At 40.6% G+C, this 21,719-nt stretch overlaps 1 protein-coding gene and 1 pseudogene across 1 annotated transcript; both read left to right on the top strand.

The window, feature by feature from the left end:
- Positions 1-1,287: 1,287 nt before the first annotated feature.
- LOC122079669 (copper methylamine oxidase) lies at positions 1,288-13,786 on the top strand. Its single transcript, XM_042646332.1, has 12 exons — positions 1,288-1,891; positions 4,169-4,275; positions 4,417-4,722; positions 6,380-6,492; positions 6,599-6,929; positions 7,032-7,247; positions 7,632-7,868; positions 9,086-9,271; positions 9,861-10,001; positions 11,151-11,419; positions 12,113-12,194; positions 13,488-13,786. Exons 1-12 carry the CDS (start codon positions 1,660-1,662, stop codon positions 13,605-13,607), a joined length of 2,340 nt encoding a protein of 779 aa, XP_042502266.1. The 5' UTR covers positions 1,288-1,659; the 3' UTR covers positions 13,608-13,786.
- The window catches only part of LOC122078061, a 44,823-nt pseudogene continuing 36,712 nt past the window's right edge, over positions 13,609-21,719 (top strand).

The raw sequence follows: 21,719 nt of genomic DNA on the forward strand, positions 1-21,719 counted from the left end.
GTGTTTCTCGAATTTCATGCCGTGTTAATAATTTATTCGGATCAGTATTTGTGTTGATTGATAACAATACATACGACTGATATCTAAAACCATGACGGTGATCGATGATACTAATACCATGTAGTAAAATTCTCGTTGCTTGGGGAACTTTTTTCCTTTTTATTTTTATGTGGGAGAGTGGTACCTGTATCAGACACATGGGGGCAAAATTATTGGCTGCGTCCCCATGAAATGAAAAATAATAAATTTGTGGATGTTTCCTCATGCGCTCTCATCAGGTCCCACAAGAAACACTTCTCATTTTTTATGAGAAATTACATGATTAACCACTTTTGAGTTTCCTTTGACAAAACTATCCACCTAAAGTTTTAGTTAACAAAAATAATAAAATCAGATTTAGGCCTATAAAACTACTCACTCAATATTTCTTAACAAAAATACTGCTTCAAGGGGGTAGCACTGTTGGTGATCAACAAACTTGGTACGAGTCGTAAACTTAGAAGTCCTAAGTTCGACTTTCACTAGGCATACCTTGGGTTACTCATACGGGGGTGTTTAGTGCTCTTCATTACTTGCCCACTGGACTATACCAGTAGTTAGCAAAAAAAAAAACCCAAAATCAGATCTAGGCTTACAAAACTACTCACTCAAAGTTTTAGATAACAAAAAAACCTTATTGTATATAGAAGATGAAAGAGAATCAAGATAATGTAATTTTATAACCTTAAATTTAATTTTAAATATTTTTATAAATTAAAAGTTTAAGTGGATAATCATATAATTTTTCCATTTTTTATCCTGAAAAGTTGGTGAAGGCTATTGAACAGCCACCATCACTAAAAAAATAGAAAAGGGACCCACAGGCCACCACCCACAGCAATACAGCATAACTATGTGCTGGCAATTGACAAAGTAGATGCCCTCATGCCCTAAACAATTGACTCTTAGTCCCACAACACCTTTTCTTCTTTTTTCTTTGTCTATTATTTATTTAACATTGAGGGTAAATCAACAAGCTCTTATCTGATTGTGTAGGACTATAAACTATAAAGTGATAAGCACCCTGTTCTATAAGGATTTTAATAAGGGAAAACCGGATCTTCTGTTACTTATATACCAGAAAAGTAAGGCTTGGGAGTGGGAAACTGCACGTGAAAGTGAAATCCCCCCATCTTCCCATCATACCAAACAAAATCAAGAAAATCAACTTTTTTTTTCTTCTTTCTTTTCCCTTCAAAAAGAAATCCGATTCATCAGCCAAACGAACAGGATTTGCCAAAACCACCCTGAAAGCGATATGTTACTCTTATATCCCTCTTTTTCATGAAGATATAGTCCGTAGATATAGACTGATCGGTTCTGTAAACCCTATTTTTTCTCTGTTTAGACCTCGTCTTCTGCTTTGATCCTGTTTCCAATCCCTTATTCAATCCATTATTTAAGGTTGTCGAGAGCGAGTGAGAGTGGTGGAGTCACGCAGAGAGAGAGAGAGAGAGAGAGAGAGAAGGAGAGGGAGAGAGTAACTGAGAGTGAGAGTGGTGTGGGGGAGGGGGTGGTGGTGGTGGTGGACAGGGTAAGGTATCCTGAGATTTGCTGTATGTCAGTGGATTGCATTGGAAGTTACTACGGCGGATTCGGTGAGCTTGCAAACCCTCTACAATGGCCACAACTTCGGAAAAAGCGACGTCTTGCTGTCTTAACACCAAAAAGTCTGGTCCCCTGCGACGAGAGGTACCATCTGTTGCTGCATCTTCTGCCGAGGTTGTTCAGGAATGGACTGTTGCAACTGGTGATCAGATTGATGATCAGCAGAGCCAAAGAGATTCTATGGCGACTTTGATTCATCCCGTTGATTCCATCCCTGAAGCTTCTGCTGCAGCTTCTTCCAAAGGTATCATCTAGTTGATGTTGATCATGCTCTTGATTGGATGCACATCATATCTCTATTCTTTTTCGTTTTACCCTTGACTTTATAAAGTAAGGTTTTCCTCTAGTTTTAGAATATCTTGCATTTTCATTTTGCATGTCATTATTTTCGCCTTTTTTTAGTTTCGTCTTTCCCATGCTCATGTTGGATAGATCGCTCTGTTTGCATCCGATAGTAACACATAACACGGAGAACGAGAATTTTCCAAGAATATAAAAAATTAAAGTTGCTGAAGGTTCATCCAAAATCCATTCGTCACCTTATGGTCCCAACTCCCGACTAACAGCTCGTGTTAGCATATTTCTCTGTGCTACGGTGGCAATTTAAGCCGGAATAAGCTTCAGAACCTTGATCTTTTACCCCCTTTTTGCGTTTGTGTGTGTGTGTGTGTGTTTTTTTCTTTTTTTTTTTTTTTGTGTGGGGGGGGGGTGGGTGGTGGTGGTGGTTTGTGTCCAATAAGTATTGATCTGGTGATTGAAGAGGGATCAGATAAAATAAAATAAGCATCCAAGATCAACTATGATTCTGTGAGATGGAAACGATCTCATGCAGTAATTTTGTTTCCTGGATGTGCACCCCGGTCGATGTAGTTAGCTTAGATCTTAAGGTTAATCTTTTGTCAAGTAGCTCTTAAAATAAACCATTTTTCCTTTTTCCAATATGAAAAAAATTGGGAGTTGGAAGTTACCAATTGTTGCTCCTCTTTACAAAATTTTGAATTTGTCGGTAACAAGTGATTTTACATGGAAGGCTTGTACTCTTTGATGGTGCCTGTAGAACTTATTATTTCATTGAAGTGTGAACATTTGATGGTTTCTCAAAGTCCAAAGACAAGTCTTGCGAGGACCCAAAGGACGCAGTCAACTGACCATAATCAAAGGGTAGAGTCAACTGACCATAATGTCACAGAGGACATTGACTGGTTATGTTGATGTTTAGTCATTTCTTTTACTCAGCTACTTTAGATTAATTTTTTTTTAGTTTCTTAATAAATATTTTCAAAAGATTCTGCAGGATGGAAAAATCAGTGGTAATAGAGATGGGGGCTTGTTTCATTGGTTCTGTTTGTCACTTGAATACTGGATATATTCTGAATGTTTAAAACTACCAGTATCTGGTAGTTATATCTTTTTTCTTTTTTTTTTTTAATAATCTTCCATAGAAGAGTTGAAGGTTGAAGATAAGTGATGAATCACATAAGGGAAAATACGCAGAATTTGGTATAATTGTTGTTCCATTAGATCATGACTGCGGTTGTCTACTTGTATTACAGTAATCAGGTGAGGCTGTCTAATTCAATATTGTTGTTGGTCTTTCTGAATTGAAAGGTATTTCTCATTGGTGTACCAGTTTAATGCTGCAAAACCTAGATTTGATCAATTTCCTCTGCCTCCCACCTCCCACCTCCCACCTCCCACCTCCCACCTCCCACCTCCCAACCTCCCAACCTTTTGGTATCTCTTAGAAATTGTGTGAATACAGATTTGCTAATTCTTGGCTACATGTTTTTACTGATGTGGATTACCATCTGTGTGTACATGTGTTGAAATTAATGTCATGAATACATTTTGCATGGTGAATCTAGCTCCTCAAATGCCCTGATTCTAGCATGTACAATGCATGTCTATGTGCAATATGAGTGGCATTCAGCCTTTTAAGACGGGAGCAACACTCTGTGTTTTCCCGTTATAATAGAAAAGATGGTAAAATGTTTCCACATTAGGATTGAATCTGTCACTGTTAATGTTTGCATGCTCATTTTTATGTGTGTGTGGTGGAAATGACAGGGTTTTCAGGATGGGGAATGGGTCCCGATTGGTTCTGGCTGATCCTGGACTAGATTGGGACAGATTCCTTTATCCACTGACTGCACTATATGATCACCCAATCTTGATCATACCTCTTGGGATATTGGATTACACGTTACTATCCAGAGCAATCAACCCTTGAAGTCATGGAGAGTAAATTCTTAAATTTGCAGATAAAAGGGTATACAGATTCTCAATATCACATGTATGTCGTGTGTCCATTAATTTCCCTGCGATTTACTATATTTTTGTGGAGGTTTGGCGTATTACACACAGTGATACGTAAGGGAAAAGTGAGAAACCATGTTTCTCTTGGATGCTTTCTTATTGCAACTGCTTAATCTTGTTAAACTCCATTTTCTTACATATAATGGATGGTGTATGTCTCTGTTGGTTGATTAATTAATTCGATTTCTTCTCTATGCTTGTCCAGGGGTAGTCATGATGAGGGCTCAATCCAGCCATCCTTTGGACCCTCTGTCTGCTGCTGAAATTTCAGTGGCAGTAGCAACTGTTAGAGCTGCTGGAGCTACTCCTGAGGTTAATTCTGCTATTATTATTTTCTTGGAAATTGGATAATAAAATAATGAACAATGAGATTGTTTCTAAAGGGGATATTGCTACTTTCTCTTTTATGCTGCTGTTATTTCTCAGTAGTTGCTATTGTTTTCCCTTTTGCAGGTTAGAGATAGCATGCGGTTTATTGAAGTGGTTTTATTGGAACCCGATAAAAATGTTGTTGCATTGGCAGATGCCTATTTCTTTCCTCCTTTCCAGCCTTCATTACTTCCAAAAACAAAGGGTGGACCTATAATTCCTAGTAAGCTTCCAACAAGGCGTGCGAGACTTGTTGTGTACAATAAACAATCGAATGAGACAAGCCTCTGGGTTGTTGAGCTAACAGAAGTACATGCAGCAACTAGGGGTGGACATCATAGGGGCAAAGTTGTTTCATCCCAAGTTATTCCAGATGTGCAACCTCCCATGGTATTTATTAGTTTCCTTCGACATTTTGGACAATATTGCTAAGATCACTAATTGGCTCTTGTGGACTCAACTTTCGGGCATATTTACAGCTTGTTTCCTGCATATATGAACAAGAGAGGACGGAGAACATAAATAGTATGTAGATGCACAAATATAGATGCTGGGATTATGATTTTAGAATGATGGAGAGGGCCTTAGGGAAGAGAGAAGAAATCAGAATAGCAAGGGGAGGAAGGGATCACACAATTAGATGTTGCACAAATCCAACCAGGGAGGGAGAGAAATCGCATAAAGAAGGGGGAGGGGAAGAATCACTCACAGCCCTAAGGCTATCAAACATTAACTCAATTCATCATTCTTCAAATCTGTTCAATTAGAGTACATTAGCTTCTCTATATAAAGAGGGCAGACTAGCAGTCATAACCTAACTAGGAGTTAGACTCCAAGTAGGATTAGACCTTACATAATAGGAGTTGGACTCCAAATATGACTAGACTAGAACTCCAACATGGAGTAGATAAGTAACTGGTCATTCACTAATGGGGAGACCTAAACTGACTCAAATTGAAAGAACAAAGGAAATAGACTCAAAACAGGATTCTAACTAAGCTAATGAATAAAATCTCGTTTTCCTACTTTCTACCCATATTTTAGGCCCATTAAAGTGTTCATTACAAAGAAAACCCATGGGATTAAAGTCTCAACACATACATAACCCAACCCAAGGCTTATTTGCAATAAAATAAGCCCATTAAGTGACTTATCTACATCATAGAAGGCTAGGATTGCAGTCCATCTGAATGTTGAATCTTTGGTCTCCAATGTTGAAGTTAGGTCTAGGGTAGTAGCCTGAAAGGTAATTCAAGCTAAATTGATTAAATGAAGTCAGTGATAGGTGTATCATGAGCCAACTTATTTTATTTTATTTAGCATCCAAAGCCTGTTCAAGAAGCATATGTTTAAAAAAAAATTTATCAGGTGGGTGCCTAGCCAATAACTATGCCCAGTTTATTGTCTAGATGCCTACTCTAGGTGACTACTTTGTAAGCTTAAATAGTCTGGTATTGTCTAGAGCCCCATGGGCTGCCTTGTTACCTTGCACATGCCTTGACAACACTGATCTTGAACTGTGCAACAGTTTTTGAAGATGATTTCATATTTACCAAAGGATTAAACCATTAGATTCTAATTCAGTGATGTCTGAATTGATGTCTCTGATATGCCTGGTTGATTTACACCTTGGGAAAAAATTATGATAAAGAATGGTTCTGTGAATGTCAATGGAAGTGTATGGCAATTCCAGTTACTTTCTTTTTATTCTATCTTCATTTTGGGATATGCATAGCTTAGGACTAGTAACAAGTACAGCTTTGAATAGAACTGTTTGTGTTGAGCGGAGTTGTATTTTGGGTGTGTTTAAATAATCTTTTTTTTTTTTTTTTCCATTTTATTTTTGAAGAGGTATAATGACTTGATTGTCAAACACCAGGACCATTTATTTTATTGGGTGTATTTTTAGGTCAGGTGTTCAAGCAATTTATCGACTTAGTTTTCAACAGCTTGAATAAATAAATCAAGAATTTATTATTATTATTATTATTTTTTATTTTTTTGGGCCCAAGAAGATGTTTCTTGATCATTTTTCTCATTTCTTCAGGATGCTGTGGAATATGCTGAATGTGAAGCTGTTGTTAAAGATTATCCTCCATTTCGAGAGGCCATGAAGAAGAGGGGTATTGAGGACATGGATCTTGTGATGGTAGATGCCTGGTTAGTTCATCCTGCATCTTGATATCTTAATGTAAACTTACGGGGATATGTTGCTAATTTTGGTTGTGACCCCCTATTAACACTTTGGCCTTTGACTCTTTTACAGGTGTGTTGGTTATCATAGTGAGGCTGATGCTCCTAGCCGCAGGCTTGCTAAACCTCTTATTTTCTGTAGAACTGAGAGTGACTGTCCTATGGAAAATGGTTATGCTCGTCCAGTTGAAGGCATTTATGTTCTTGTTGATATGCAAAATATGGTAGTTGTTGAGTTTGAAGACCGTAAACTTGTGCCTTTACCTCCAGCTGACCCATTAAGGAATTATACTTCTGGTGAAACACGAGGAGGTGTGGACCGTAGTGATGTGAAACCTCTACAAATTTTTCAGCCTGAAGGTCCAAGCTTTCGTGTAAATGGTTACTTTGTGGAATGGCAGAAGGTATGTCCTAGCTAGTCCTAGTAGCTTATTAGTTTTTTTTTTTACGTATTGAAGTTTTAACAGTTCAAATAAAAAAGCATATCTACCTTTTCTGGTTTTCAGTGGAATTTTCGTATTGGCTTCACTCCAAGGGAGGGTCTGGTCATCTATTCTGTTTCATATCTTGATGGTAGTCGGGGTCGAAGGTCTGTAGCCCACAGGTTGAGTTTTGTTGAGATGGTGGTACCATATGGGGATCCAAATGAGCCACATTACAGGAAGAATGCGTTTGATGCCGGTGAAGATGGCCTAGGAAAAAATGCTCATTCTCTTAAGAAGGTTAGACACTCTCTTGATACTTCGTATGTTGTTTTGGTTGGACTGTTTGGACCTGTTTGATAACGTTTCTGCCGTTTCTGTTTCAAGAAACGGCAGAAACATAAATTTCCGTTTCTAGAAACAGAAACGGAATTGAAGGTGTTTGATAAGTCATGTTTATAGAAGTCGATGGTAACCAGTGAAAGAATTGCCACAAGTCGTTTCCAGAAACAGCAATAAGTAAAAATTTTTATTTCTATTTCTAAAAATAAGTGAAACGAAACAATTTTATCAAACGCTTTTTGCTCCGTTTCTTGAAACGTTATCAAACGGGCCCTTTGTGTTGGGAACTGCCCTGATCCTTTTTCAAACTGATTCTCATCTCAAAATTGTTTATGATCTCAGGGATGTGATTGTTTAGGCTATATCAAATACTTTGATGCTCACTTTACAAACTTCACTGGAGGTGTTGAGACAACTGAAAATTGTGTTTGTTTGCACGAAGAGGACAATGGTATCCTATGGAAACATCAAGATTGGAGAACAGGGTTGGCAGAAGTTCGACGGTCTCGACGGTTGACCGTGTCTTTCATATGTACTGTTGCTAATTATGAGTATGGATTTTTCTGGCACTTCTATCAGGTAGGCTAAGAATGTCTCCTTATTTTGGTTTAGTATGTGGTGGTATGTGTTTACTTTCTGTTCCTGTTATTGTTTGTGGGCTCATTGTGTTTCTGTAACATGTAAATTGAAGCTATGATGTACTAAATTTTTTATCCTCTAAGAAGAATACCTTCTTTTGACTATGTTCAACCGTAACTCTTTTTGAAATCCTACTGCGTGCCAGGTGAAGCCCTTATATCCAAACAGATAAAAGATTTGCTCAAGCAGCATTGCAATAAAAAACTCTTAAGTGATTGATTACTAGATGAAAATCTTGTGCTTAAAAGGTTGGCAATTTCCAGTCCCATCTGATCTAGGCCTACTTGGTCTGATGTCCCAATGTGTATCATCAGGCCAGGCTGGTCCTGGGCTTCACATTTTGGCTTAGCCTGTCCTAGAATATGGTTAAGAACTTAGTAGATGCAATCTTCTGTGCAGGTGATAGCAATATCTGCCCTTGCCTGGCCTGGAATTTTAATGTAGTTATGTGCATAATATTTGTTAATTCTAACATAATTGCTCATACATATCTACGTATGCAGTTTATTCTTAACTTCCTTCTGGATTCATAGTTGAGGATTCTCTCTCCATGTAATACATTTTCAGTTAAATGCTAAAAGTCATTGTTTATATAATTCTTTTGTAATTTTTAGCCTGCCAATTTGTCCCTTTATGGCCTTGTTTGCATTTTGGGCCAGGCCAGAACTATTTTTTCCCCCACCAGACCGGGTGCTGGGCTGCACAAAGTACTTATTTGCTGTAGTGGACTGGCCCAGCCGGTACACTTGCCACCCCAAATTTAAAGCTCTGGATGTTGTATCTGTTAAACATATTGATGTTACTTCCATTGGTTTGTTTCTGCTCATAAGCTGGAAAAGAAGAGAATGGATTTCGTGGATTGTTTGCCTTGTCAATGATTGTAGCATTACTTAGCAGGTTTGAATAAAGTCTCAGTGTTGTATCAGACTAACTTTTCCTATTGCTTCTTGGCTTTATATGGTCACTGTGCAACCACATGAGTTATCAAGAGGCACAATACAAATTACCAATCCAATGGGATTTGGACATATTGAACTTCAGTTGAACTAGTCCACTGCTATCTTCTTTTAGTTCAATGATGATTAGCTTTTTTACTGTGGTGGGTCATGTATGATCCTTAAAATTTATACTAATACTTGTATGGGTTTCTGTTACAGGATGGGAAGATTGAAGCTGAGGTTAAACTAACAGGTATTCTTAGCTTGGGAGCACTGCAACCGGGGGACTCCAGAAAATATGGTACAACTATTGCACCAGGACTATATGCACCAGTTCATCAACACTTCTTTGTTGCTCGGATGGACATGGCTGTTGATTGTAAGCCCGGTGAACCATTCAATCAGGTAAGTTCCTGTAAACTTCATGAATGCTGTGTTTAGATGTGTTTTTGGTGTGCAACTCTTCCATCCCCTTGGTCCAAAGGGAAAAAATCTTTCCAGATGGTTTCATTTTGCCTTTTGCCTTCCAAATTAGATTATGGTTCTCAAGTTCTCAACTGTGCTCGAGAAAAAAATGATATTTCATTATTGAAAATGGAACTATGATTGAGGAAATACTGATATTTCTTCATTATAAATGAAGATGGTTTCCTAGTCACTATTTGTGGATTTTTTTTTTTTTGCATAATCATTTTTTAATTCTGGTATATATATTTCTCTCAATTATTAGCTTTCCATAATTCTATTTTGTCTCCTAACAAATCTTTGATAAAATTGTCATAGAGAGCCTTAACCCAGCCTATGCCATGAGTAAACTTCCTGTTTTATGTTTTTTGATCAATGCTGTTTTGTTTCCAATATTTGACGCAGTGTGTTCTGCAATTCCTCTTTAACTTTCTTACTTAGAGTTATAGCTCTTAAACCAACTTCTGTAATTCGTAAATATGGATGCATTGTTGCTGTTTATCAGTTCTGATAATATCAGCGTTTATAGGTGGTTGAGCTGAATGTTAAAGTCGAAGAACCAGGAAAAGATAATGTTCACAACAATGCATTCTATGCTGAAGAAGAACTGCTCAGATCTGAACTTCAAGCAATGCGTGATTGTGATCCTTTGTCAGCTCGCCATTGGATTGTAAGGCATTCATAGTATGGTGGTTCTAGTAGTCCTCTACTTTGTTTCTTAGTTGGGTATTTGTTTAACCTATTCAATAATATACCAAAGGTTGGAGTGGGGGGTGTGTGGTGGTAATTGCTGAACCTTATTTTCTTTATCCTCTATTTGGAACCTAAATCCTGACCTGTTCAGGTCTTAACTTTTTGCTTTTTCAAGTTTTGGCCTCTATGTGCACTCCACTCCTAAGGTAGACTCAGATCTTTCTTAGTTATGTAAATGCTATAGACATTGGCTAAACTTAACCCAAATCAACTCAATTCAGCTTATTCCATTTGGTTATCGCTGTTTACAAGGCCTTGTTCTGCCCCTTTACTCTGACTCTATAGAGCCATAGAGGGCAGTATCTACCATTAAGTGAAGGGCACAAGTACAGCTTTTCCTCATAATATATTTTTGAATCTTTGATAGTAGTTGCTTTAAAGTTTTGAAACTTCATGATCCTCAAAATTTATTTTAATAGTTTTAGTTAGAGATAACTGGTGAATGATTACTACTATATTTCCTTATAGAATATAAGATCACATTTGGGATGAGGGGACATGATTTTGACACATGGCAAGGTTGGTGGGACTCAAATTTTAATGACAAGTAGCCCCAATCTTCCATGCTCATTTTTTAAGTTTTGAGTTTGAATCTGATTCTTTCATTTGTCTAAATAAAGTAGTGAGAAAGAATGAAGAACCACCTATTCTTTGAAAAATTTTGTACTGTTGAAAAACATTAGCAAATTGCAATGTAAGGTGGGCCATGCAATTGAATTGGGGCCTAAAATTTGACATGTGACAGAAAGCAGGCTTTCTTCTCCTCCAATGGTTGTTTTTTTTTTCTTCGTAAATTTTATTGTATCTCTGTTAATGAAATATTGGAACAGGTATGTAGGTGCATTCTCATTGTTTACACTGTGAGGCTACGTAATCGTAGTCAAACTGGTTGAATCAACCAGACATGTCTTCAGGTTTTAAAAATTGAAATAGATGCTTCTTGGTTTGGTGGTCCTTTTTTTTTTTGGGAAGCACTAATAGGTTATAGCGGGGCACTATTATTATCATTATTATTGATTCAGGAATTTAATTATCTTATTGCTGGTACACGCCATTCATATTCCAGATCAGGAACACAAGAACTGTAAACAGGACCGGCCAGTTAACGGGCTATAAGCTAATACCTGGTTCAAACTGTTTGCCATTAGCTGGTGCCGAGGCAAAGTTTTTGAGAAGAGCTGCTTTTTTGAAGCATAATCTTTGGGTCACATCTTATGCACGTGATGAAATGTATCCTGGTGGAGAGTTTCCTAATCAAAATCCACGTGCTGGTGAGGGATTGGCTACATGGGTCAAGAAAGACCGGTCTCTTGAAGAATCAGATATAGTTCTCTGGTTAGTTCCAATTTGAGATGCATGATGAGCACTTCCTTAAATTTGCATATTGTTCCCTGTGCATATTTTTATCATTTTTTAAATATTCTTTATTTGGAATTTGAAACCATAATTTGCATTTCTCCTCATTAATGTACCAGCCATTGGTTTCGTTGTGAAACATGCAATATTAGTGCTAGAATTTCCTTTGACAGTTGAAGCACCTAATTTTTTAAGACATCCTTGATATCAGTGCTGGAATATCCCTCAGCAGTCAACCTATAGAAGCCAAAGTCTTGAGGTCTTTTATCTCCTTTGCAAAGAACTCAAATCTTTGCTTATGAGAGGGTCTCATACTCCTTCAGGACCAGAGAGCATTAGAATGGTTTTTAAAAATACTTGTTTGTGTTACCGACCCTAAACTGTCCTGGATTCTCAGAAGATTCATCTGCATCCATCAAAGTTGTTTGATGGAATCCTATCCTGTTGGTCCTGGCTACCTTAAACCAGGATTGCTTATGGAGCATAATCTTTAGTTTGACACTGATATAATTGTGTAACATCTGTGTTTTAGATTAAACAGCATAATCTTTAGTTTGACACCGAGATGATTTGTTGTGTATTCCTTAAAGTCCATTTGTTTTTTACTTTGACTTCATTTACTAGAAGTGAATTATTTGATCAGAACGTGTTCATTTTGTCAATTTGTTTCAGGTATGTGTTTGGAATTACGCACATTCCTAGACTGGAAGACTGGCCAGTCATGCCAGTGGAGCGCATTGGCTTTACGCTTGCGGTAATGCACACAGAAAACTTTACTGAATCTTTCCTACAATTTCTTAAATTCAATTTGGTGGTGTGTTTGGATTTGATTATGCTCGACAGCTCTAATCAGAGTATGTTGCCTGTTGTTTCTAGTCAAGAGTAGCATGTAGTATATTAAACTTCTTGAGGAATGCTAGCCCTATGGCATTGTTATATTGTTATGATGTTGTGAGGCTAATCCTGAAAATCGAACTGTCTCAGCCGTTCAATAAAGTGGGTTCTACTGCTTCATACTGCAGGGCCCACTGCTGAGCCAGCTGATGCACTGTTATACTGTTATGATGTTGTAAGGCTAATTCTGAAAAACTAATTCTGAAAATTACTTGACCATGTTTTTCAGAATCGTCACTTCTATTAAACCTAGGGTAATGTCAGCATGAAATATATTTACTTACTGCATGAACTTGCATTTTCCATTTGTCTTTTTGGATGAAAACTTGACCAGCACCATGGTTAAAGCAGATGGTCACAAACTAGGTGAAAACTTGAGCACATTCGGTTACATAGAAAGGAAATAAGGCCTCATGTATCCTTCATAGGACTAAAACTCCTGTTCTGATTGATGTACAGCCGCTATTATGGTTGTAACTCTTCTGAAGTCCAAAGTATTGGATTTCCAACCCCATTGAATTTGTTGCATCAGTGATTAAAACAGAAGAAATTAGGAGTACTGAAGTAAAATTAGAATTTCAAATTAAACGTGATTAGGACTACCATAATAAGTGTATCCCTAAATTAAACTGAGATTACCAACCTGAGATCCATGGAAGCTCAAACCATGCCAAAAGTTGAGGCATAGGAGACACTGTGATCCTTGAGTTACAAATTTTCATATAAAAATATTCAAATTAAAAATAGGAAACTAGTGCTCTCTCATATCCTCTCTGTCTGATTTATTCATCTCTATTTAAAGGTTGTCCATACCATAATAATGAAAAGTTTATAATTAGGGAAAATGATCCCTACACCGATAGTGTGGCAATGCTTCCCCATGCCCCCTGTTGACGAAATCATTTCCTACTGTGATTGGTGTGGCATGGGAGATTCCCCCCACACCCCACCCCCCCAAAAAAAAAAAAAAAAAAAAAAAAAAAAAACACATTGTCTTTGTGAGGAACCCTCTCCCTTATCATTATATATGTTTGTTTTCATTGAATATATTATTTGTTGCTCGTTTTTTGAGACCACTTGCTTGATATAATGTGGTTCTGTCCTGATGGGTACTATCGGTCCAATTCTGATGCTTATGATGTATGTGCTGCAGCCACATGGGTTCTTCAATTGCTCTCCAGCAGTGGATGTCCCACCCAGTGTAAGCGACCTGGAACTGAAGGACAATGGAGTGGCAAAACCTCTTCAGAATGGGCTCATGGCAAAGCTCTGAAATGGCTGCTAAAGACTTGTTTTGGAACTCGTTTTGTAATGGTGATAAATTACAATTGTTGGCTTTACTTCATGCAGTGCACTACTGTTTGTAAGAAAGAGTAACTGGTTTATCAGTTACTTGGAACTAGTTGGTTGATGTGTTTTCAGGTTATTCTATTCAAAGGGTCCGTTTGACAACATTTCAAGAAATGCGTTTCTGTTATTTCTGTATCCATAAACGGTAGAAGCAGAACAAAAAGCATTTGATAAAACTGTTTTGTTTCACTTGTTTTTAAAAATAGAAATAGAAATTTCTACCTATTTATGGCTCAAGAAACGATCCAGGTGAAACAAGTTCAAGTTGAACTTGTTTCGTCGTTTTGGGAAATGACTCGTGGTCATTCTTTTGTTGGTTACTATCGACTTCCAGAAATATGACTAATTAAACATCTTCAATTTCGTTTCTATTTCTAAAAACGGAAATTTGTGTTTCTGTCGTTTCTTGAAATAGAAATGACAAAAACGTTATCAAAGTGGTCCAAATATATGTCATGAATACAAGATGTTATTTTACTTGTTCCATATGCACATCTTGTCTTGAAATCATTTTAATTGAAGCTAGTTTGTCATAATGTGTTTGGCCTTTTCTTGTAATTGTTTAAACCCCAGGTACAAGCCATCTGGACCATCCCTGAATTGGGTTTTGTAGAGCTTAGAGCCTTTTACCAATCCAATTTTTTTTTTTTTGATAAATAGAATCTTTATTGATGATGCCAAGGGGAACACAAGGCTTCAGAGATATCAATCCAAATAGTTTTTCTGTGTTGGGAAAGATTCTATCCATGGTTGTGATTATCTGACCCAGTTAATTGGTCTTGATAAATTCTAGCATATCAACCATACCCAATCAACAGCCCTTTTCATCTATTGTATCGCCTGATTGAAACATGGCACTCAAACACTTTACTGAGACAAAGATGAGCTGTCAAGAACATACATGAGGTAAGATGAGCTGTCAAGAATGTAGAGGAGGCAGTGTGGACAGTTGGTACTCTGCCCCGCAATTGTTTGGAAAACCATCTGGTCATGCCATACCCTTCCCAAAATTAGGAGCTTCCTTTGGTGTGCTTGTGCCGGTGGCCTTGCTACCTGCACATTGTAATGCCGCTCTGGATTAACAATGTGCTAGCTCCGGATGAGACTATTGATCACATTATTTTTGATTGCCGTTTGCTAAGGCGTATGGTTTGGATGTCAACTTTCGTTCTCTCCCTCAGCGACTGATCCCAACATACATCAATGGATTACGAGCTTAAATTCCCTTGGTTACACTGGGAAGAAGATCCAACGTGAGATAATCTCTCTCTGCTCTTTCTTGCCTGGTATCTTTGAAAGGCTCATTATGACTTTTACTACTAGTCAGCAGCATTGGACCCCTTTGGATGTCATCACTAGAGCACAGCTTTGCCCACTGGGACTATAGAATAAAGGGGGGGGGGGGGTCTGGGATTTATCTTCAGATCTTACACTGGAATCCTCTTATTGCTTGCTTCTGAACCGGCTCCTATTCCAGACTTCTTTGTGGTGAAGCTTTGGCTGTGCGTACAGCTCTTCTCCAAACTATCGAGGACAGCTATGAGTCTATGACCACCTAATTGTTGAGTCTGATAACCAGGTTCTCTGGCTCTCGTAGTCGTCCTCCACTTTCTGTGGCTCCTAGTATTGCAGATATTGTCTTCATTTCCTCCTCCCTTGACTGCACCTTTGTTCAAGTTTCAAAGACAGCTAATGGTTTGGCTGACTCCTTTGCTCGGAAGGTTAGGATAGATTAGCCACTATCCACTCCTTGGCTCCATGATGCTTGCTTAATAGATGTCTTCTGTAATTCACATTCTAATGAATAGTCTTATTATTAACGAAAGAAAGAAAAAAAGAAAGAGAGAGTAAATGGGTCAATATGATATTACCTTTTTGCCCTCTTAATATAATTATATTTTTTTCAAGTGAGTATAAGATTCTATTATTTCAAATGTGTACTAAAAGTTCTGTTGAGACCTCAAAGCTCTTGACAATGACAAAATGATACAGTTAGGATCCAATTGGAGTGTGCACCCAAACGTCCAATAGGGGGCTGGAAAGTCATTTTAGCACCCTTATATCTAGGGGATTCGGCTCCTCTCCTTAGAAGCCCTTTCCCTGTACTTATCATGTTCCTCATAGTTAGTTTGAAAAATATCACTCCCCTCCCCCTAATCTGAAAGATTCCATCAAGAGTTCTTCAAACGGTATCAATATTACCATCTGATCATTTTCAACATAAAAAAAATCTCCAAATCGATCTCAACCCTACGATTTAATGTTTCAAACAAATCCAATCTCAGCCTTACGATCCCAAATTCCCAATCACATTGGACAACCTTGGCCTAGGGTTTTGAGGAAGCACAGGCGATGGCACTAATTTTTCATGTAATCTTTTTCCGAGCTCAAGTAATTGGAAATGGAAGCACAATGTGGGGAATTTCCCCATATGATAGTCCCTGATTCAAACTCTTCTATTTAGCCATCTATTTGAGATTTAAAACAAAAACTTCAAATCATTGAGAGAGAGGGAAGGCAGTGGCCATAATGGTGGGCGGAGCCCCTATCAGGCAGATTCCCTGCTCTTTGGGTAATGATTCGGTTGAAAACAAGAACGATCCCCTCAATTATAAAACAAATCTTACTGACTGCCTAACCAGAACGATGGAGTTGTAAGAGTCTAAAGTACGTTGGGTTGTGATGAAACTCTGGGAAGGAGTAGCCCAAATCCATCCTAGAAATATTACTTTAATGGAAGCTGAGATGGTGTGATGGGTAGCTAAAGTATAAAACCAGAAAATCAGGAACCGAATCTGATTCCATCTAGGGTTGCAAGTTTGGCCCCTGACGACCTAGACCCGCTCTTGGCCCTCCCCTGATCTCGAACAAGTATCGACTAAAAAAAAAAAAAAAAATTTTGGCCTAACAACAACTGCTTAGTGCAGTTGGTGAGCTGTGGTGTGTATAAAACCCATGCTCACTAGGAGGTCTCGAGTTCGAGTCTCCTAGCTGTTACCTACTTCCCTCCCTACCTATCAAAAAAAAAAAAAAAAAAAAAAAAAAATTTTGGCCTTGAGGGCCGGCCCGGCCCTAAAATTTCTGACCCAGAGTCAGAGTCAGGGTGGGTAAGGGTTGATGTCTTTGGCCCGCCCAACCAGCCCTGATTTTTTTGCTCTGACTTTTTGGCTATGATTTTGGCCCTACCCGGCCTTGATTTTTGTCCTTGATGTTGACCCTGGTTATGACTTTAGTTGTGACCCTAATTTTAACCTAATTTTATATATTATTTCACATTGAGTCATTTCACGATCTCACCAATCTCTTTTTCCTTTTTTACCAATGAAAAGATCTCTTTGTTTAACATGACAAGGGTTTTGAGATCTTCGGATTGTTTGCCTTATTAGGATGATCTTCTCTTTGTTTATCATAATAGTTAGAGTTATTTATATTATTCGAATATTTGCTTTAGGATGTTCCCCTCATAACAAGTAATTTGTAATTGTGTTTTTTATCTCTTCTTTATTATGAATATTTTTTATTTTTAAGTTATTTCATATTTTGTAGGGTCAGGGTCAGGGTCAGGGTATACTTGATTCTTGATGGCAAACCAGGGTTAGAGTCAATCAGGGTCAAGGTCAAGAATTAAGGTCAGAGTCATCCCAACTTGACCCTGAAAAATCAGGGCCAATCAAGGCAAGTAAGGGTTGGGCTGAACCCTGAAGGGTAGGGCCTGGGTTAAAGTTTTGCGGCCTTGAGTTAGGGTCAGAGCCTAGTTAAGGGGACTAAGGGTTGGGCTAGGGTTTTAAGAAGCCCAATGCAACCCGGTCCTGTTGCACCCCTTATTCCATCAGCATAGAGGAACTAACAGAATATTATCAACTGAATCAATGATCTCTTGATAGATTATTACCAAGAAAGCTAAATGCAAAGTTGGAGATAAAATTCGGATTGGATGACAGAGATATGAAAGAAATAAACTAGCAGGAAAATAATAAAAACAAGGTTGATTTACATCAACCTCCCCTGACGCTTGCCTATATTACATTTTTCCCGTTGAAAAATCGTTTATTATATTTAAACCCAAAAAGTTAACACCGATAAGATCTTTGTAGGTCAGTCTGTTAACTGAATAGAATTTTAATGAAAATCCCATTTTTCCTTTATTATCATCTTCAGCAAACCTACCCCCCACTTACATCCAATTTTGTCCGGTTCAGCACCTCCTCTCTTCGACAAAGTCTTCTCAGGCGGCGATTTTGCAAGTGTTGCAGAAGAATCCCATGAGTTTTATATGTAACTCCGACGAGATGGAATTTGGTGACTTTGTGTCGGTGATCAGTGAAGAGGAGGAGTTGCAACCAGGGAAATCTTATCTCTGGTTTGAAATTGGAGATTGAAATCCAGAACTGAGAACACCACCACCAACAACAACAACAACATGAAATTGGGTCTCACCGTCTATGTTTACTTGCCTTGGTTTCCTTATTCATGTTCGCATTCTTTCTTACCCTAATCAACACGAGGGATTTCATCACCAACACCTCCTCTTCCTCCTCTTTCCAAGGAATTAAGGGTCAAACCCGGTTGTCCACCAGTGTTGCAGATGCCCTCCTCCACTACGCCGCCAAGTCTAACACCACCGGCAAAATGACCGCTGCCAAGATAAAATCCATCGCCGAAGCCCTCCGCAACTATCCCTCCAACCTCAGCAATTTCCTTGTGTTCGGGCTCACCCACGAAACCCTCTTCTGGAAAGCCCTAAATCACAATGGCCGCACCGTTTTCCTTGACGAGAACGAGTACTACATCTCAAAGTTTGAGGAGAAGCACCCAGACATGGAAGCTTACGATGTGTCATACATAGCCTAGGTGAGCCCGATGAAGGAATTAATCAAGACTACAAGGGAGCAGATTCGGAAGGAGTGTCGGCCCGTCCAAAATCTTCTCTTCTCCGATTGCAAGCTTGGGATCAAAGATCTTCCCAACCTATATGTTACTATCGAAATCCCCTATAAGCTAATCTTGCACAAGCACAGAAGGCAGAGGCCCGGAGGTATCTCCGGGATTAGTCCTTTGATGCCTAAGTTAGTGACCGACAGAACAATGTATTCACAGGAGTAATGGTGGGTGTCGATGTACCTCCCTTATGTCCCTTTTCGGTTTCCTCTTATAGGGTTGCTGGGCCTAGGGTTTCGAAAACCCCCTTCGGGAATCTTCCGCTCACGTGGTTTGGAGCCTTGCCCCTTCGGGAACCTTCCCTTCACGTGGTTTAGAGCCTTGCAGCCTCTATCGGATGGGCGACACACGTCCCTCCCTTAGTTGCCATGTGTCCTCACTTTATTCGGTGACAAATTCTGCCGTATCAGCAACCCCCTAACTTCCACTAGGAGGCTCATTTAGTGGGAGTAACCATCTAATTTATCTTGAGTGCCCCTTCGGTCTTAGGTTTTGACATTCGTCCCGAAAACATGGCCTTCGGTTGGTTATGTTCGGTTCTGGCCTGAGCTCCGTACCGAGGTAGTGACCTTCAGTCAGGTCCACTTGGCCCTTGCCTTCGATCAGGTCCACTCGGCCTTTGCCTGAGCCCTGTACCAAGGTTGTGACCTTCGATCATGTCCACTCGGCCTTTGCCTGAGCCCCCTACCGTGGTAGTGACCTTCGGTCAGGTCCACTCGACCTTTGCCTGAGACCCGTACCGAGGTAGTGACCTTCGGTAAGGTCCACTTGGCCTTTGCCTGAGCTCCGTACCGAGGTTGTAATCTTCGGACAGGTCCACTCGGCCTTCGCCTGAGCCCCCTACCTAGGTTGTGACCTTCGGTAAGGTCCACTCGGCCTTTGCCTGAGCTCCGTACTGAGGTAGTGACCTTCGGTCAGGTCCACTTGGCCTTCGCCTGAGCTCCCTACTAAGGTTGTGACCTTTGGTCAGGTTTATCAGCCTTGGCATGAGCCCCCTACCGAGGTAGTGACCTTCGATCAGGTCCACTCGGCCTTTGCCTGAGCCCCCTACCGAGGTAGTGATTTTTGGTCAAGTCCACTCAGCCTTCCCCTGAGCTCCCTACCGAGCTTGTGACCTTCGGTTATGTCCACTCGGCCTTTGCCTGAGCTCCCAACAGAGATTGTGACCTTCGGTCAGGTCTACTCGGCCTTCGCCTGAGCACCCTACCGGGGTTGTGACCTTCGGTAAGGTCCACTCGGCCTTTACATGAGCTCCGTACCGAGGTAGTGACCTTCGGTCAGATCCACTCAGCATTTGCCTGAGCTCTGTACCGAGGTTGTGACCTTCGGTCAGGTCCACTCGGCCTTTGCCTGAGCCCCCTACTGTGGTAGTGACCTTCGGTTAGGTCCACTCAGCCTTCACCTAAGCTCCCTACCAAGGTTGTGATCTTCGGTCAGGTCCACTCGGCCTTTGTATGAGCCCCCTACCGAGGTAGTGACCTTCAGTCAGGTCCACTCGGCCTTTGCCTGAGCCCCTTACCGAGATAGTGACTTTCGGTCAGGTCCACTCAGCCTTCCCCTGAGCTCCCTATCGAGCTTGTGACCTTCGGTCATGTCCACTCGACCTTTGCCTGAGCTCCCAACCGAAATTGTGACCTTCGGTCAGGTCTACTCGGCCTTCGCCTGAGCACCCTACCAGGACTGTGACCTTCGGTCAGGTCCACTTGGCCTTTGCCTGAGCTCCGTACCGAGGTTGTGACTTTTGGTCAGGTCCACTCGGCCTTTGCCTGAGCCCCCTATTGTGGTAGTGACCTTTGGTCAGGTCCACTCGGCCTTCACCTGAGCTCCCTACCAAGGTTGTGACCTTCGGTCAGGTCCACTCGACCTTGGCATGAGCCCCCTACCAAGGTAGTGACCTTCGATCAGGTCCACTCAGCCTTTTCCTGAGCCCCCTACCGAGGTAGTGACTTTCGATCAGGTCCACTCGACCTTCGCCTGAGCTCCGTATCGAATTTATGACCTTCGGTCAGGTCCACTCGGCCTTTTCTTGAGCTCCCAATCGAGATTGTGACCTTTGGTCAGGTCTACTCGGCCTTCGCCTGAGCACCCTACCGAGGTTGTGACCTTCGATCAGGTTCACTCGGCCTTGGCACGAGATCCCAACTGAGATTGTAACCTTCGATTAAGTCAGTGCGAGTCCAGGTGCGGTGATTTGCTCGTGCGCTTTGCTAGAGTGTACTTCGGGAATCGTGCGTAGATGATGTGTACTGCATTTAAGAATGCTGGGGAGTCGTATCGATGCACTATTGCCTACAAATAGTGTCACACTCTCTCATTTTGTGATCTTCTACTCATTTCTCTGACCATTCGTCCTTCGTCCTTAACTTTGTCTGACTTTCGATTCGGCCAGTCATTCAGAAGTAAGTCATATCCAGCTCTTTAGGTAGTGACCCCTCGTCATCCAAGGGTGTGGTCTCTAGGCATCGTAGTCCCGGTCAGGTCCGAGGGATGTCTTCGGATTCGTCCTCCACATCCACATCTTCGGATGTCTCCTCGTCCTCTACCGCCAGTGACATGAGCGGTGAAGGGATTAGGGAGGGGCTTCTCGACTCTAGGGCCCACACAAACGAGTCCCTAGAGGTCGAAGCCAGGAATATAGTTTTGACCATGACCGAAGAGAAGTTGATGGAGCTCCACGTGTCATGTGGCCTACCGGACGAGTTCGTCCTACGGGTACCGAGGCCCAAAGATAGAGCAAGCTACTGAAATCCTGAGGAGATTTGCTTCTATCGGGATGCCTTCAAGGCCGGGCTTCGGCTCCCCCTTCACCCTTTCTTCAGCCAGGTGTTCCGGCACTATGGCATCTCTCCAGCCCAGCTGACCCTGAACGGGTGGCGGCAAGTCCTGAGTTTCATTGTCTTCTTCTCTCGGATGGGGAGACCTCTCTCCCTTCCACTCTTCCTCAATTGTTTGTATCTCAGTTCCAGCAAGGGGGACTCGGGCTGGTACTACTTCTGCCCTAGGAAAGACCTCCGATTTCTGAACCAATACCCGACCTCGATACACGGTTGGAAGTCGAAGTTCTTTTTCGTGAGGGTGTCCAAAAGGTTCCCCTTCG

This window comes from Macadamia integrifolia, chromosome 5, assembly GCF_013358625.1.
Source record: "Macadamia integrifolia cultivar HAES 741 chromosome 5, SCU_Mint_v3, whole genome shotgun sequence".
NCBI classification, from domain to species: Eukaryota; Viridiplantae; Streptophyta; class Magnoliopsida; order Proteales; family Proteaceae; genus Macadamia; species Macadamia integrifolia.

Bases quoted from the DNA above. Each gene is read 5' to 3' on its own strand.
- LOC122079669 (XM_042646332.1), top strand. From the start codon at position 1,660: ATGGCCACAACTTCGGAAAAAGCGACGTCTTGCTGTCTTAACACCAAA. The intron at 6,493-6,598 runs GTTAGTTCATCC...ACTCTTTTACAG, and splicing joins CTTGTGATGGTAGATGCCTG to GTGTGTTGGTTATCATAGTG. The intron at 11,420-12,112 runs GTTAGTTCCAAT...AATTTGTTTCAG, and splicing joins GAATCAGATATAGTTCTCTG to GTATGTGTTTGGAATTACGC.